Below are 13,160 nucleotides of genomic sequence, written 5' to 3'. Positions count from 1 at the left end.
GGCTGGGAAGGCCTTGCCACCCCCGCTTCTCGGTCATTTCCAAACCTGGGACCCCGCAGTCCCGGGCTACCCCCACGCTGTCGATTCAATGCATCGCAAGGCGACCTACCTGAGAGTCCCCGGCTATGCAGCGAGGACCGACGAGGACACCCTCTTGGTCCACACTGATCTGTTAGCTGCCCTTGGACACTGGACAAGCCGTATAAGAAGCGTGCTTCCTGAGGTCGTCTCCCCGTATCTTACCCACCCCCCACCTTTGCTTCTCAAGATGGTATCTACAACTTTCGCCGCGCTCCTCCCCCTCGCCCTTGCGGGCTTCGCCTCGGCGCTGAACAACGGTCTCGCTCGAACCCCACAAATGGGCTGGAACACCTGGAACACCTTTGCGTGCAACATCAGCCAGGACACCATCCTTTCCGCCGCGCGTGCCATCAAGGCCGAGCGTCTCGATCAGTACGGCTACAACTACGTTGTGATCGACGACTGCTGGCAGGCTGACCAGCGTGATCCTGGCACCAACATTCTGCAGGCGAACAAAGAAAAGTTCCCAAACGGCCTCAAGGGCGTTGTTGACGAGATCAAGTCTCTCGGCCTCAAGGCGGGTATCTACTCGTCTGCTGGAGTTCAGACGTGCGGGCGCCACATCGGCTCTCTCGGCTACGAAGACGTCGATGCCCAGTCCTGGTCCAACGACGGCTTTGAGTATCTCAAGTACGACAACTGCTTCAATCAGGGTCAGCAGGGAACACCAAAGCTCTCCTTCGATCGATACAACGCAATGTCCCAGGCGCTTAACAAGACCACCGGCGATCCCATTCTGTATTCGATGTGCAACTGGGGCGAGGACTGGCCTTGGTTGTTCGCCACAGAGATTGCCAACTCGTGGCGCATCTCTGGCGACATCTACCCGTCGTTCAACCGCGATGATGACAGGTGTCCTTGCACGGACATTACGACGTGCAACCTGCAGGGCTTCCACTGCAGCATCGCTAAGATCCTTGACTTTGCCGCATCTTTGGGCCAAAAGGCCTACCCAGGCGCATGGAACGATCTGGACATGCTCGAAGTGGGCAACCGCGGGTTGTCGCTCGACGAAAGCCTCGTCCACTTCTCCATGTGGGCCATGGTTAAGAGCCCTCTGATTCTCGGAAACGATCTGACGAAGATGACCAATCAGACTCGCGCGATCATCAAGAACAAACACGTCATTGACATCTCCCAGGACCCCACGGGGTCTCCCGCCGTGAGACTGTGGAAGAAGCCCGAGGACGACGGCAATACCCAGCTGTGGAAGATCCAGCTGTCCAATGGCACCTACGCGGTTGCGGCGATCAACGTCTCGGAGTCGCCCAAGAACGTCACGATCAGCATGGACAATGTGTTCTACGACGAGTACCTCTCGGGTGAAGACCTGCAAGACGAGGCGTGGAACGTGTACGACCTGTGGAGGGGGATCGATTTCAGCAAGGATCCCACAGAACCGGCCAGCATGTCGACGATGAAGGTCGGCGGCGGACCGTTCAGCTGCAAGCTCCCCGAGGTGACAGTGCCCAAACACGGAATTAAGCTGTACAAGCTCACGCCTGCTACTGGCAACAGCGGTAGCGCGCAGAAGAGGTCCAAGGACGGACTCGACAAGGCGACGCGAGAGTTTGACGAGATCAGGCCCAGCCGTATCATGGGCTCGCAGGCGTTCGCCATCTAACACACCAATCCGTACGCTTTGCATACGTAGTTTGAATCACAGATTCTTATCGACTCATCGCTTAGATGTGTGTGTATGACTGTACGAGGTCTTGTATTGGGAATTGGGGAACGACAATGTAGGAAGAAAGCGAGAACGCAGAGTGAGAGGGTGATGATACGCTAACACGAGACAAAGAGGGACGTCTTCGCTCTTGAGCCGAGGTGAGCTCCCGCAAGTCTAGAACAGCGTCCAGGCACCGGCAGTCGCGGCCAGCACAGCAACACTGACAGCCAGGGCAACCGCTCCCATCGCCTCGCTCCTTCCACCAGCTGCACCTGACTTGTTTGGAGCCGGAGCTGGAGTAGGAGCCTTCGCGGGAGGCTGGTCGTCTCCGTTCGAACCGTTGCCCGAACCGGAACCTGGCGGAGGCACCATGTTCGTCGGCACGTCGCTTGGCATGGTATACGTCGACGTGCCTTCGTTCGACGCGCCGTCAGAGGCGTCGCCAGTCCCAGAAGTGCCGGTACCAGAAGTGCTCGCGCTTGGAGCATCCGATGAAGTAGCAGTTGCGTGGCTCCCACTGACGCCCGGAGGCATGCTTGTAGTGAGTGCGGCAGCCGACGCGCTGCTGACGTGAGGCATGTTCTCCAAGTTGTCCGTACCGCTGTAGCCGGCGATCTTGACACTGGGAACGCCGGCGCTGCTGCAGATGCTACTGATGACACCGGCAGCGCCGTGAAACTGTTGCGGGCAGGTAGCATTGATGCAGGCGAATGACTGATCCATAAAGCTCTCGCTCTTGCAAAAGCAGTCGGGCTTGGTGAGGTCGTTGCCGCATCCAACGCCGGCGGTGGATTGGATCGCACAAGCAGTCACGCACTGGCCATTGTGCTCACCGTGCTGGGGATTGAGATCCTTGGCATCACTGTCGTCGGTCGAGTCGGAGGACGTGCCCATGGAATGAGCTGAGGCCGCGATGATGGATTGAGCGTCGGTGCCGGTAGAGGGGGCAGAGATCGAGCCGTTGTCGTCAGACGGTTGCGGGGCCGCAGCAGCCGAAGCCGCGACGATGACGAACGCCAGCAAGAAGTGAGTGAAGCGCATCTTGTGTGGTAGGTACCAATTAGAAGTTTCCCTTGGGGTTGGTGGTCTGGAGGCGTGGAGAGAAGATGGTGACAGAAGGGAGACTCTGTTGGTAGGTGGGCTTGTTTATGAACGAGTACGAGCACCGCCTTTGCGCTCTCGACGTTCAAGTCGCCCCCTTCATCTCGCGCAACAAAGCCGCCATTTGGCGCAAGGCGGCTTTGTTGCAGGCTTCCAGCTCTCAAGACACTCATCGGCCGGAAGTTGACGGACGGCGAGACCGAGGTTGCCAAGGGATGCTGTACAAAGAAAATTTCGGTCCCACCTCGGATGTGATTGGCTCAAGCTCCTGATACAGTAGGAGCGTGCGCTGCAGGCTTCACCTGTGTGTCTACTCGGAGACGCCATGGTACTGGAATTAGCATCGCCTTTGAATGGCTCACAGTGTCACCAAAGGGGATGAAGCTATCGACAATGGCGACGGCATAGGAGTGCAGCTCTCATGACGGCACCGACTGGGTTCTCAAACCATTGTCACTGCCACTGCCGTCGTTCCACTACTTCCCACGGCTGCTGTTACTGAGGCGCAAGGTCCCACGAAAGCCTCGGTGGGCTCAAGAGCCCCATAGGAGCGTGCACTGCAGCTTTTCATCTCTTGCCATGCACGAGCGAGGGTCGTTTTCGAACAAAAGTCTTTGTCGCCGAGTGAAATGATGCGACCCCACGACGTCACTTCGCCAATCGCTCCCTGCTTCGAATCGACTGTCATTTCTCTCTTGCATCGTCAGGGACCACACCAGCTACATCGCGCCATGAAAATTCAAGCCGCACTCTCGATCATTCCTGCCGTCTTCATCCTGGCAAGCACGGCCCTCGCCGGTTGGCTCACCCCAATTTCCGGCCGAAGCTACGCCGATTACTGCCAGCCAAACGGTGCGCAGCTGTTCTCGCCGCACGCGTGCGTCCGCGTTTCCCCGAGCTACTTCTCTACGATCTTAAACAACACCCTCGCTGACGGCTACGTTGCCCCGGACAAGAGAGGCTTTGTCGTCATCCCGCACGACGGCCTTGAGCCGGCAACTTGGTTCACCAAGAAAGCCAACGTCACGGTCACCTTCAAGCCCACAGAGAACGACAAGGTGTGCGCTACAGTGATCATTACACCTCTTGGCGAGCTTGCGGGGTGGGACTGGATTCGGAACGTGTGTGGCGCGTTTCCATTGGTGTTGGGCAACTGGCCTTGAGCGAGGGGAATGTCCAGCGCATGTTACGGGCGAGCACAGTCGCATTCATCTCCATAAAATGGCTCGCTGTAGGCAAATCATGTTCCAGTGAGGTCTTGTCAAGATCGCATTGAGTCACTTCCTGATCGCCAAAGCGACGCGGTCGAGTCTGAAGGCGGAGCTGTGAGCGCCTGCTCGGAGCCTTTTTGACCCTGCCACCTGCCGCTCGCGTCGCCAATTGCTTTTGCAGTGTGTCTCGAAACCGTTTTGCCATGTTCACTGCGATCATGACTCTCTTCTGAGGCTCTTTTGCTCTGAGCGCCACTCGTATGAGGCATATGAACATGGTCGGTGCATCCGAAGACCGCCTACGTGGAAGCCTCGGTCGGTCCGATGGCGTGACGAAAACGCTCCGAGGGATTTTCTCAAGTCCGGGTGAGACGGTCCGTGTGGAGGCGTTTTGGACCCTTGCTTTCCCACTTCTCCTCTTCCCACCAACCATCACCACCATCTCGACCTTTCAACGTCACGATGAGCCAGGTAGGGCCACACATGCCCTCTCCCTCAGACGAACACCGATCGCTGACACGCTCTTGGGTGCGCTTTTCACACGGTGACAGCACGAATACAAGTTCGAAGTCGTCATGACGTGCTCCGGCTGCTCGGGGGCCGTTTCGAGGGTGCTTTCCAAGCTTGACGGTGAGTCTACCGCGGACCCGACGAAAATTGTTTCGAACACGACAAGCTGACTTCTTCATTACTTTCGCTCAATGCTGCAGGAGTGGATAGCTACGATGTCTCGCTCGAGAACCAGACGGTCGTAGTCAAGGGCAGCGCGCCATACGAGACCGTGCTGGAGAAGATCAAAAAGACAGGCAAGGAAGTCAAGAGCGGCCAAGTCGTGCAGTAGCTTGCCGCTGCATCAGCATAGTACCTTGACACCTTCACACTGGCAACACACTCATACCACGATACACAGCCAGTTTCACGATCGGACCAATACATACGACAGCAATGCATTCCAATTCGTCCACTTCAAAGCACGCGTCTCCCTCTCGACCTGAACGGCGTCGCACCGGGCGTAGCAATCTGCGGCGTCTCTGCACCTCTCCCCTTCGCCCTCTCCTTCTCCTTCCTCTCCCTCTCCCTCATCTCCTTCTCCTCCCTCTCCTCGCGCATCTGCCTCTCCAGCCCGGTCAATCTCTCCATCTCCCCCGTCCTCCTCGCCCTCGTCCCCGTACTCGTCCCATCTCGCTCCTTGATACTATAAAACGCGCCACCCAGCTCGGCCAGCCAGTGCGGATCCACCTGCGTCACGGTGCTCATCATCTCCTTGCTGGTCAGCACCACCTGGTGGTACACCACATACTCCGGGCTGTACCCCAGCCCGTAAAGCGCCGACGTGGGGTGGAGGAACATCTTGACGCCCGTCCTGCAGTTTGCGTACTCCCCGATCCCCGCGCTTCGCGCCGCTTGGTGGAAGTATCCCGCAGTGATGCATTTGCGGATCCCATCCCAGTCCGTCTCGCAGCTCACCAGCTGCAACTTCTGCGATCGCATGATGTCTTCCAGCTGCACCCGCACCTCGCGCGCCTTGCGGAGGGTTTTCGAGTGCAAAAAGTGGCGCGAGCACCAGGAATCGCGGTAGCCATTGTTTCGCCACTGGTTGTAGACGTGGAGGAGGGTGAGATGGTCCGACTCGGCTACGAAAAATCGTTCCCTCGCCGCATCGGATTCCTCCATCCTCTCCTTCGGGCGGTAGAACACCGAGGGGACGGAAAGCATGCTGACAATGGTCAGCATCTCGACGCTACATCCGTAGTCGACGCTCGTGATGAGCATCTTGGACAGACTCGGTTCCATGGGGAATTCGCCCATTTTGCGTCCCAGGGCGGTGAGTTCGCCGACGCTGTTGAGCGCACCGAGCACCCACAGCTGGTACATGCTGCTCAACATCGTCTCCTGCGGCGGCGGATCCATAAAGTCGAATTGCAACAGATCGCTCACTCCCAAACTCTTGAGCATCAGCACCGTGTTCGCCAGATTCGTCCGCTGGATCTCAGGGATCGTATTGGCGAACAGCTCATTCCGGAACGCAAGCTCCGTGTAGAGCCGGTACGCCGTACCGCTACCCGTACGGCCCGCGCGACCCGACCGCTGGTTCGCATTCGCCTGCGAAATCGGCGTGATCTGCAGACTGTCCATGCCGACCTTAGGGTTGTACACTTTCAGCTTGTAGTAGCCCGCATCGACGACGTACATGATGCCGTCGACGGTGAGCGAGGTTTCGGCGATGTTGGTCGCAACGATGCATTTGCGGCAGCCGTCGTCGGTGGCGTCGAAGATCTTGGCTTGGAGGTCGGCGGGCATTTGAGAGTAGATCGGTAGAACGAGGAGCGGTAGTGCTTCGTCGATCTGGGAGAGACGCTCGCTGATGACCTGGCAGGTGACTTCGATGTCTTCTTGACCGGTCATGAAGACGAGGATGTCGCCTTTGGGGTGCGAGAGGTGGATCGAGAGCGCCTGCTTGACGGCGCTGTCCACATAGTCTTCGCACGGCGTCTTGCTGAACAGCACGTCGACCGGGAACGTCCGTCCAGGGATGGTGAATGTCTGCGCGCCGCCGTAGAACGAAGCGAACTTGTCCGCGTTCATCGTCGCCGACGTGACGATGAGCTTGAGATCGCGTCTCCGTTGCAGAATCTTCCGCAGCAGACCCATCAGGACATCGGTGCTAAGCGACCGTTCGTGCGCCTCGTCCAGAATGATTGCGCTGTATCGATCCAGATCCCCCTCATTGAGACTCTCCCGAAGCAGAACACCATCCGTCATGTACTTGATCCTGGTCTCCGCGCTGGTACAGTCCTCGAATCGGATCGAATACCCCACCAAGCCGCCGAGCTTGCTCTCCATCTCCTCGCTGACGCGCTTAGCTACACTCATGGCGGCTACTCGACGCGGTTGGGTGCATCCAACCATGCCATACCGGGTGTACCCATCCTCGTGCAGGAATTGCGCCAGCTGCGTCGTCTTGCCGGACCCCGTCTCCCCGATGACAACGATCACCTGGTTCTCGCGGATGATCTTCATGAGGTCGTCGCGACACGCAAAGGCCGGCAGGTACTGACGTTGCTCTTTGAGCGTCTTGGTGCGGCTGAATTCGGATCCGCCGGTGTTGGTCTTGAGGTGTCGTGCGAACTGCGAGTCGCCTTTGCCGTCCGGTGTAGAAGCTTCATCTGCAGTGGCGCCCTCGGCGGTGTTGGCATCATTGCCGTTCGCCGTGTTTGAGGCTGCAGGTGCGGCAGGGTCGTCTTCGTCGTCCTCCTTGACACCGAGAATGTTGCCGAGGGTAGTGCCGCCCATCGCAGCCACTTTGCCCGCCGCTTTGGCCCGCTCCGCCTTCTCCCTCGTTTCTCTGACGAGCCGGCTGCCTTTGCGAGCGAACACAGCCATGTCCGACAGCCCATCCTTGACAGGATTGATCGGATCCAGCTGCTTGGTGAACACCGTCTTGCCATCCAAGAAGGGAGGCTTCAAGTCGTGCACGAGCAAGTGAACGCGGTTCTCACCATCGTCGTCCATGTTGTCGAGATCGATGGCGGTTCGGGGACCGACACCGCTGGTCTGCAGACGATTGCGCTCCCAGGCATCCGTGTCGGCATTGTACTGAGCTTGTCGGGCGGTGACTTTTTCTTTTCTCGCCGCGAGAGGTGCTGAGACTTGACCAGCCATGTCTTCGTACTGCGAGAAAGGGTTGTGTTCCTCGTCGGCAGCGACTCCGCCTTCTTCCATGTCGTACCAGTCGCGGTCGAGCTGTCTGTCGTCTTCGTCCCAGGCTCTGCCTTCGGGACCTTGGTCGCGGTCGAAGTTGGATGGGGTCGGTGAGGCTCCTCGCCGTGAGGGTGTATCGTCCCAGCGACGCGATCCTGCTGAACGTGTCGATGCGGGGGTTGCTGTCGAGAGGCGAGATCTTGCGCCATTCTCTGGATGCCGCGGTGTCCAGCGGTCCAGGTCATCGGATCTCTTCGATGCGCTGCGTGGCGTCGCGTCCCAAGTTCGTCGATCCAGCCTTTGCGATGAGGGCTCGTCCCTGCCATTCTGCGCTCTGCGATCGTCCATCCTGCGATCGGATGGTTGACCTCGGCGATCGGACCAGTTTCGATCCGAAGCTCGCCACGAGTCTCCACTGCTGCGATCCGCTCTCTGCGGCTTGTTGGAAGGATTCCCATTGATGGCACTTGAGGTAGCAATCTGCTTGCCCTTGCTAGAGGCTTCCGTCCTGGCATCTGCAGCCATTGCCCGCTTCCGACGATGCTCTTCGAGCCGCTTTGCAGCTGTGTCGCTCAACCCTCCGGTATGGCTGGGTGTCTCGTTTCCTCTTGGTCGCATCTGGGCCTGTGCGGCTGAGGCAGGTCTCGAGGGCGCCTTGAAGACTGGATTGGCGGGAGTGGACGGCTCCGACGAGCCGTCGAGGTCATCCTCGAGATGGCTGAGCTGCGTGCTTGAGACTCGTTGGCGCTTGTGTACCGGCGCGCCTTTCGACGAGTCAGCCGAGGAAGGATCGCTGGACTCTGCGCATTTGACAGCCACAAGCTTGTCGAGACCGAGCAGGCTGGGTTTGGGCTTTGCGGCTGGCGCCTTGAAGACGTGCTTCTCGCCGCCAAGTGTGGATAGACCGAACCTCTCACGTTGCGGTTCTGCTGTTGCTGTCGACGCGGAGGATTGGGAAGTGCCATTGCTGAGGCTCCCGGAACTTGTGTTGGGCTGCGATGAGATGTAGCTTCGAAGATCTACCAAGAATGACTCGTCGAAGCGACCAAATGCACGAGCTGCATTGACGAAAGCCTTGTCTGTGGGTAGGGAGCGTGAGAGGGAGATTACCCGCTGCGCAAGGAGCTCGCTCGCATTTGGCAAGCTGGCAGAGAGCCGTTGAGCCACCTCTTGCTCGAGTTGTGAAGGCATGATGTCCGAGCGGTGGACTTTGCCGGTGGCTGTTGCGCCGAGGGCTCGGTCGTGGATGGATGATAGAAAGAGGACGTCGAGAAAGTTGTCAGGGAAGAAGAAGTTCAGGGTCCAGCCTTGCCTCGCCCTACTCAGGCTTTTCGGCCTTCGGTGTGGAGGAGAATCCAGGAGTAGCTCTAACACGGCGAGAATAATGCGGCGATTCGCGCTGCATGCAAACGCTGCCGAACACCGCGCGGCCGGGGGGCGGCTGGTGGTGACCGCTGAATCCGCGGAGGCGCTGATTCCATCAACTCAGAAGTGTCCACCACAAAGTACCGAGTGTGATCGATCAAGTGCCCCTTCAGCAGCTTTGACCTGAGCATGAGTGCGCAAAGCTGACAGTTGGTTCTTAAATTAGGCCAGAAGAAGAGGAGCGTACAGACCGACGAGCCTTTGAAAGTATGAGCCCATGTGATAGTGATGAAGTTACCACGCTGAGCCTGTACTCCACATCGGAGCTTGGAATGCTCCTTCTTTCCCGTCCTAAGGCGACGTGTCCGCTATCCTGTGTTGGCCGCGTCACTCCTCCATCTTCCTGGCCACTGTCATCCCTATAAGAGCTCTCCACGGCTTCACCTAGATGCACTGATCCGGACGACCGTCCTTCTCTCCCTCAACAGCGACGGCGACGTCGACCTTCCGTACCTCACCCTCATCGACAACCGGCACGGCACGATGAAGCTCGAGCTCACCCCCTCAGCCCTCGTGGAAGGGCTCTCGTCCCTCATCCGTGGCACCATCTCCTTCGCCGTCCACCGTCCACTCACCACCTCCTTCGCCATACTCATCCTCCTCCCCCTCACGCTGCTCCTCGTGACGGTCCTGACCTTCTTCACCATCGCCCTTTGGCGCTATGCAAAGCTCCACGTCCTCGGCATCGACGAATACTCTCACTTCCCGCGACCCGCCCGAACCGATCGCTACCCGCTCCTCACCGGCCACCTCGGCCACATTCGGCGCAACCCGCCCACCCTCGGTCACCTCTCCTTCGTCACCCAGCTCAAAACCCGCGTTTACGTCTACCGCGGTCTCTTTTACAGTCCAAGATTGTTCATTGCGGACCCACGGGCGATGCTGCACATGCTCTCCGCGGCCAACTCGTACACCTACGAAAAGCCGGCGAGTACGCGGTTGGTGTTGAAGAACTTTCTCGGGGAAGGAGTATTGGTCGCGGAAGGCGAGGTGCATAAGCGGCAACGGAAAATCTTGCAACCTGCGTTCAACGTGGGTGCGATCCGCGAACTCAACCCTGTGTTCATGCGATACTCTCGCGAACTCGCGGAGAAGATCGGGCTCATGATCGACCTCTCCTCCTCCCCCTCCAAGGACGGAGGTGCCGATGGAGTGGAGAAAGCGTTCGTAGGTCAACCCCAACCGTCACTGAAAGTGAGCGAACGGGGCAAGCCCGTATTCGACGTGTCGTACTGGACAACCCGGGCAGCACTCGACATCATCGGCGTCGCCGGTTTCGGCTACCACTTTGAATCCCTCAAGATCAATACTGACCCCTCCATCGTCGAGACTCGCCCCGGTGATACGCTAGGAAACGCCTTTCAAACGCTCTTCAAGCTGACGCTCAAGATCGACATCCTGCGCTTCCTCCAGATCTACCTCAGTAACTTCTGGTTCCTTTCCTGGGTAGATCGCATTCCTTCCCAGCGCAAACGAGCCACCGAGGGGGCGTATGCGATACTGGAAGAGGTGTCTCAACAGATTGTCGATCGGAAGAAGGAGGAGATCCGCAAAGAGATGGAGGCGGATCTTGCCGCAAGTGGGAAAGGCGGGTATACCAAGGCGGGTTTTGACGAGAGCGAAACGGGGGGCAAGGATCTGTTGCATCTGATGATGCGAGCGAATATGGCGGCGGATGTGTCGGTGAAGGAGAAGTTGGATGATAAGGAGTTGATCGGGCAGATTACCACGTTGCTCATTGCAGGGCATGAGACGACGTCCACTCAGACCGCATGGACGTTGCACCTTCTCTCCCAACAACCGACAATCCAGCAAAAGCTGAGGGAGGAGATTCACGACCATTTCGGGAGGGACATGGAACGCGATGTGGGGTACGACGAGTTGATGGGGATGCCTTTCCTCGACGCGGTGTGCAAGGAGAGCTTCCGAGTTCGATCTGCGGTGCCGTCGACCATCCGAGTGGCTACCGCCAGCGCCACCATCCCGCTCAGCCAACCTTATCCGACAAGGGATGGAAAGGGGTCGATCACGAGCGTCCACATCCCCAAAGGGAGGGAAGTGTTCATTCCGATTCAAGCGATCAATTCCGACCCGGCCATCTGGGGCGATGACGCAAACGAGTTCAACCCGGATCGCTGGCTCAACCTCCCCACGGAGGCCAAGAGCAGCGGTTTGCCGATGCACCTCATGACCTTCATCTCGGGTCCCAGGGGGTGTATTGGCAACAGGTTCGCACTGGCTGAGTTCAAGGCCATGCTGTGCCACCTGGTCGGCAGGTTCGAGTTCGAGGAGGTGGAGGGGTGGAAGATCGAGGCGAAACAGACGGCTGTGATTCGGTCCAGGGTGGTAGGCCAGGAGGACGTGGGACCGCAAATGCCACTGAGGGTGAGCAGGATCGCCAAGGACAAATCGTAGAAGCGATGCTGCTAGAATGGAAGCATTCGTACACGTGGATCCATCGCAATACATTCCCTTCACCATGGAGAAGCACACTCGCGGATGAGATTCACACTTGAGAGCAAAATGATGATGAAACGACGAGGCTGGGTATTCTGAGGATTGTCAGGCTGCAGGTGAAGGGTGGAAAGACTACAAGAACAAACTGGGGAAAACATGCGTGGAGGGGAGAAATGCTGGATCGCGGATCGATGTGATGAAAAAGCTGTCTACGAGTCGAAAACGCTCACTTGCCGCCCTTGACCGCCGAAGCAGCCGAGTCGACCTTTTCCTCTGCCTTCTGCTGCGTCGAGGAAGGGGGGTTGATGATGGCCTTCTGGAGCGCGGGGAGCGACTGCTCGCGGACAAACTTGACGACGTTGAGGAAACGGGTGCTAGCGGGGACCTCGGGGTTGCGAGCCTCCTTGCTGAGCTTCTCGTAGGTCTCGGTAAAGGTGTCCATCACAGGTCCGACGCGCTTGCGGCTCTCGGCGGGCAGGTTGGACGCAAAGTGACGCACGCGCTCGAGCTCGGCAAAGATGGCGTTCGAGATGCCCTGCGCCTTCTCGGTGGCCTGGTCGCCCTCCTGCTTGCTGCGCGACGAGATGGTCTCTAGCGTCTTGACAAGGTTGGCCTGGAGACCAGTGACAATGTCGGTGGCACGCTGGAGGACGGCGTTCTGGCTCTTGATCTCGTCAAACTTGGAGTGGGCCGTGTCGTAGGCGGGGACGATGTGAGAGTCGTAAGCCGACTTGGCAGGGGTGTAGACACGCTCGCCGTAGGCCTTCTGGATGGCGGCAGCGTAGGCCGAGACGAAGCCAACGGCGTGGTCAGCGGGAAGCTTGGCAGCGTCGATGAGCTCCTGGGTGTTGGCGTGGAAGGGGTAGCTCCACTTGCTCTCGGCGAAATCAAGCGACTTGGCGGCGAGCGAGTCGACGTATGCGAGCTGAGGGTGGATCTGGTTGGTGATGGGCTCGGCCATCCTCAACGAAGAGTTGACAAAGTTCTCGCCGTAGCCGTAGGTCGTGGCGAGGAGAGGGTACGACTTGATGGTGGACTGAGCAAATTGGAGCGAGTCCGAGACCAGTGGTACCGAGGCGATCTTCTGGAACGCCTTGCTGTTGTCGAGGGCCACCTTGGTAGGCGACGAGATGCCGTTGACGGCGGGTGCAGACTGAGTAGCAGCTGACATTTTGAGTCGGAGAGATAAGATGCGATTGGGGAGTGTGAATACTTCTGGGGTAGTGGAGACAGAAACGATTCTGTGAGGCGAGCGATGAGGGGGATGTGATCCGAGTAGGGTGAGGGGAAGGAGGAAGGATGATAAGCTGAGCACGGACGAGATCTATATACTCCGAGAGAGAGACTCAGAGGTACACACTCAGGCCAACGTGCGGAGGAGGAGGGTGCGCGATAAGGCGGAGCGGCGAAAAAAGGTGGCGCAGTTGGAAGGGCAACACACAGAGTCAGCCAGCCGCGTGTGCAGCAAGGGTGCAGCCAGCAGCAGCAGGAAGAACACCGTGAAAAAGGGTGCG

At 58.5% G+C, this 13,160-nt stretch overlaps 7 protein-coding genes across 7 annotated transcripts; 4 read left to right on the top strand and 3 right to left on the bottom strand.

Annotated features, from left to right (window-relative positions):
• Positions 1 to 268: 268 nt before the first annotated feature.
• On the top strand, positions 269 to 1,705 carry PSEUBRA_001364 (Glycoside hydrolase, clan GH-D; the record flags this gene model as incomplete). The annotated part of the gene is made up of 1 exon (XM_016434634.1): positions 269 to 1,705. The coding sequence occupies one exon, from the start codon at positions 269 to 271 to the stop codon at positions 1,703 to 1,705; it is 1,437 nt and encodes a 478-aa protein (XP_016294023.1).
• Positions 1,706 to 1,924: 219 nt separating this feature from the next.
• PSEUBRA_001363 (uncharacterized protein) lies at positions 1,925 to 2,791 on the bottom strand (the record flags this gene model as incomplete). The annotated part of the gene is made up of 1 exon (XM_016434625.1): positions 1,925 to 2,791. The coding sequence occupies one exon, from the start codon at positions 2,789 to 2,791 to the stop codon at positions 1,925 to 1,927; it is 867 nt and encodes a 288-aa protein (XP_016294022.1).
• A 791-nt stretch (positions 2,792 to 3,582) lies between these two features.
• Positions 3,583 to 4,014, top strand: PSEUBRA_001362 (uncharacterized protein; the record flags this gene model as incomplete). Its single annotated transcript, XM_059464574.1, has 1 exon — positions 3,583 to 4,014. One exon carries the CDS (start codon positions 3,583 to 3,585, stop codon positions 4,012 to 4,014), a length of 432 nt encoding a protein of 143 aa, XP_059321145.1.
• Positions 4,015 to 4,524: 510 nt separating this feature from the next.
• PSEUBRA_001361 (Heavy metal-associated domain, HMA) lies at positions 4,525 to 4,903 on the top strand (the record flags this gene model as incomplete). The annotated part of the gene is made up of 3 exons (XM_016434642.2): positions 4,525 to 4,533; positions 4,614 to 4,692; positions 4,773 to 4,903. 3 exons carry the CDS (start codon positions 4,525 to 4,527, stop codon positions 4,901 to 4,903), a joined length of 219 nt encoding a protein of 72 aa, XP_016294021.2.
• A 125-nt stretch (positions 4,904 to 5,028) lies between these two features.
• PSEUBRA_001360 (Helicase-associated domain protein) lies at positions 5,029 to 8,955 on the bottom strand (the record flags this gene model as incomplete). The annotated part of the gene is made up of 1 exon (XM_016434619.2): positions 5,029 to 8,955. One exon carries the CDS (start codon positions 8,953 to 8,955, stop codon positions 5,029 to 5,031), a length of 3,927 nt encoding a protein of 1,308 aa, XP_016294020.2.
• A 717-nt stretch (positions 8,956 to 9,672) lies between these two features.
• On the top strand, positions 9,673 to 11,604 carry PSEUBRA_001359 (Cytochrome P450; the record flags this gene model as incomplete). Its single annotated transcript, XM_016434629.1, has 1 exon — positions 9,673 to 11,604. The coding sequence occupies one exon, from the start codon at positions 9,673 to 9,675 to the stop codon at positions 11,602 to 11,604; it is 1,932 nt and encodes a 643-aa protein (XP_016294019.1).
• Positions 11,605 to 11,872: 268 nt separating this feature from the next.
• PSEUBRA_001358 (uncharacterized protein) lies at positions 11,873 to 12,817 on the bottom strand (the record flags this gene model as incomplete). The annotated part of the gene is made up of 1 exon (XM_016434614.1): positions 11,873 to 12,817. One exon carries the CDS (start codon positions 12,815 to 12,817, stop codon positions 11,873 to 11,875), a length of 945 nt encoding a protein of 314 aa, XP_016294018.1.
• Positions 12,818 to 13,160: the final 343 nt, after the last annotated feature.

Source organism: Kalmanozyma brasiliensis, assembly GCF_000497045.1.
Source record: "Kalmanozyma brasiliensis GHG001 unplaced genomic scaffold PSEUBRA_SCAF13, whole genome shotgun sequence".
Classification (NCBI taxonomy): Eukaryota; Fungi; Basidiomycota; class Ustilaginomycetes; order Ustilaginales; genus Kalmanozyma; species Kalmanozyma brasiliensis.
The sequence above is the reverse complement of the archived record's forward strand: the minus strand, read 5'-3'. Positions and strand labels throughout refer to the sequence as shown.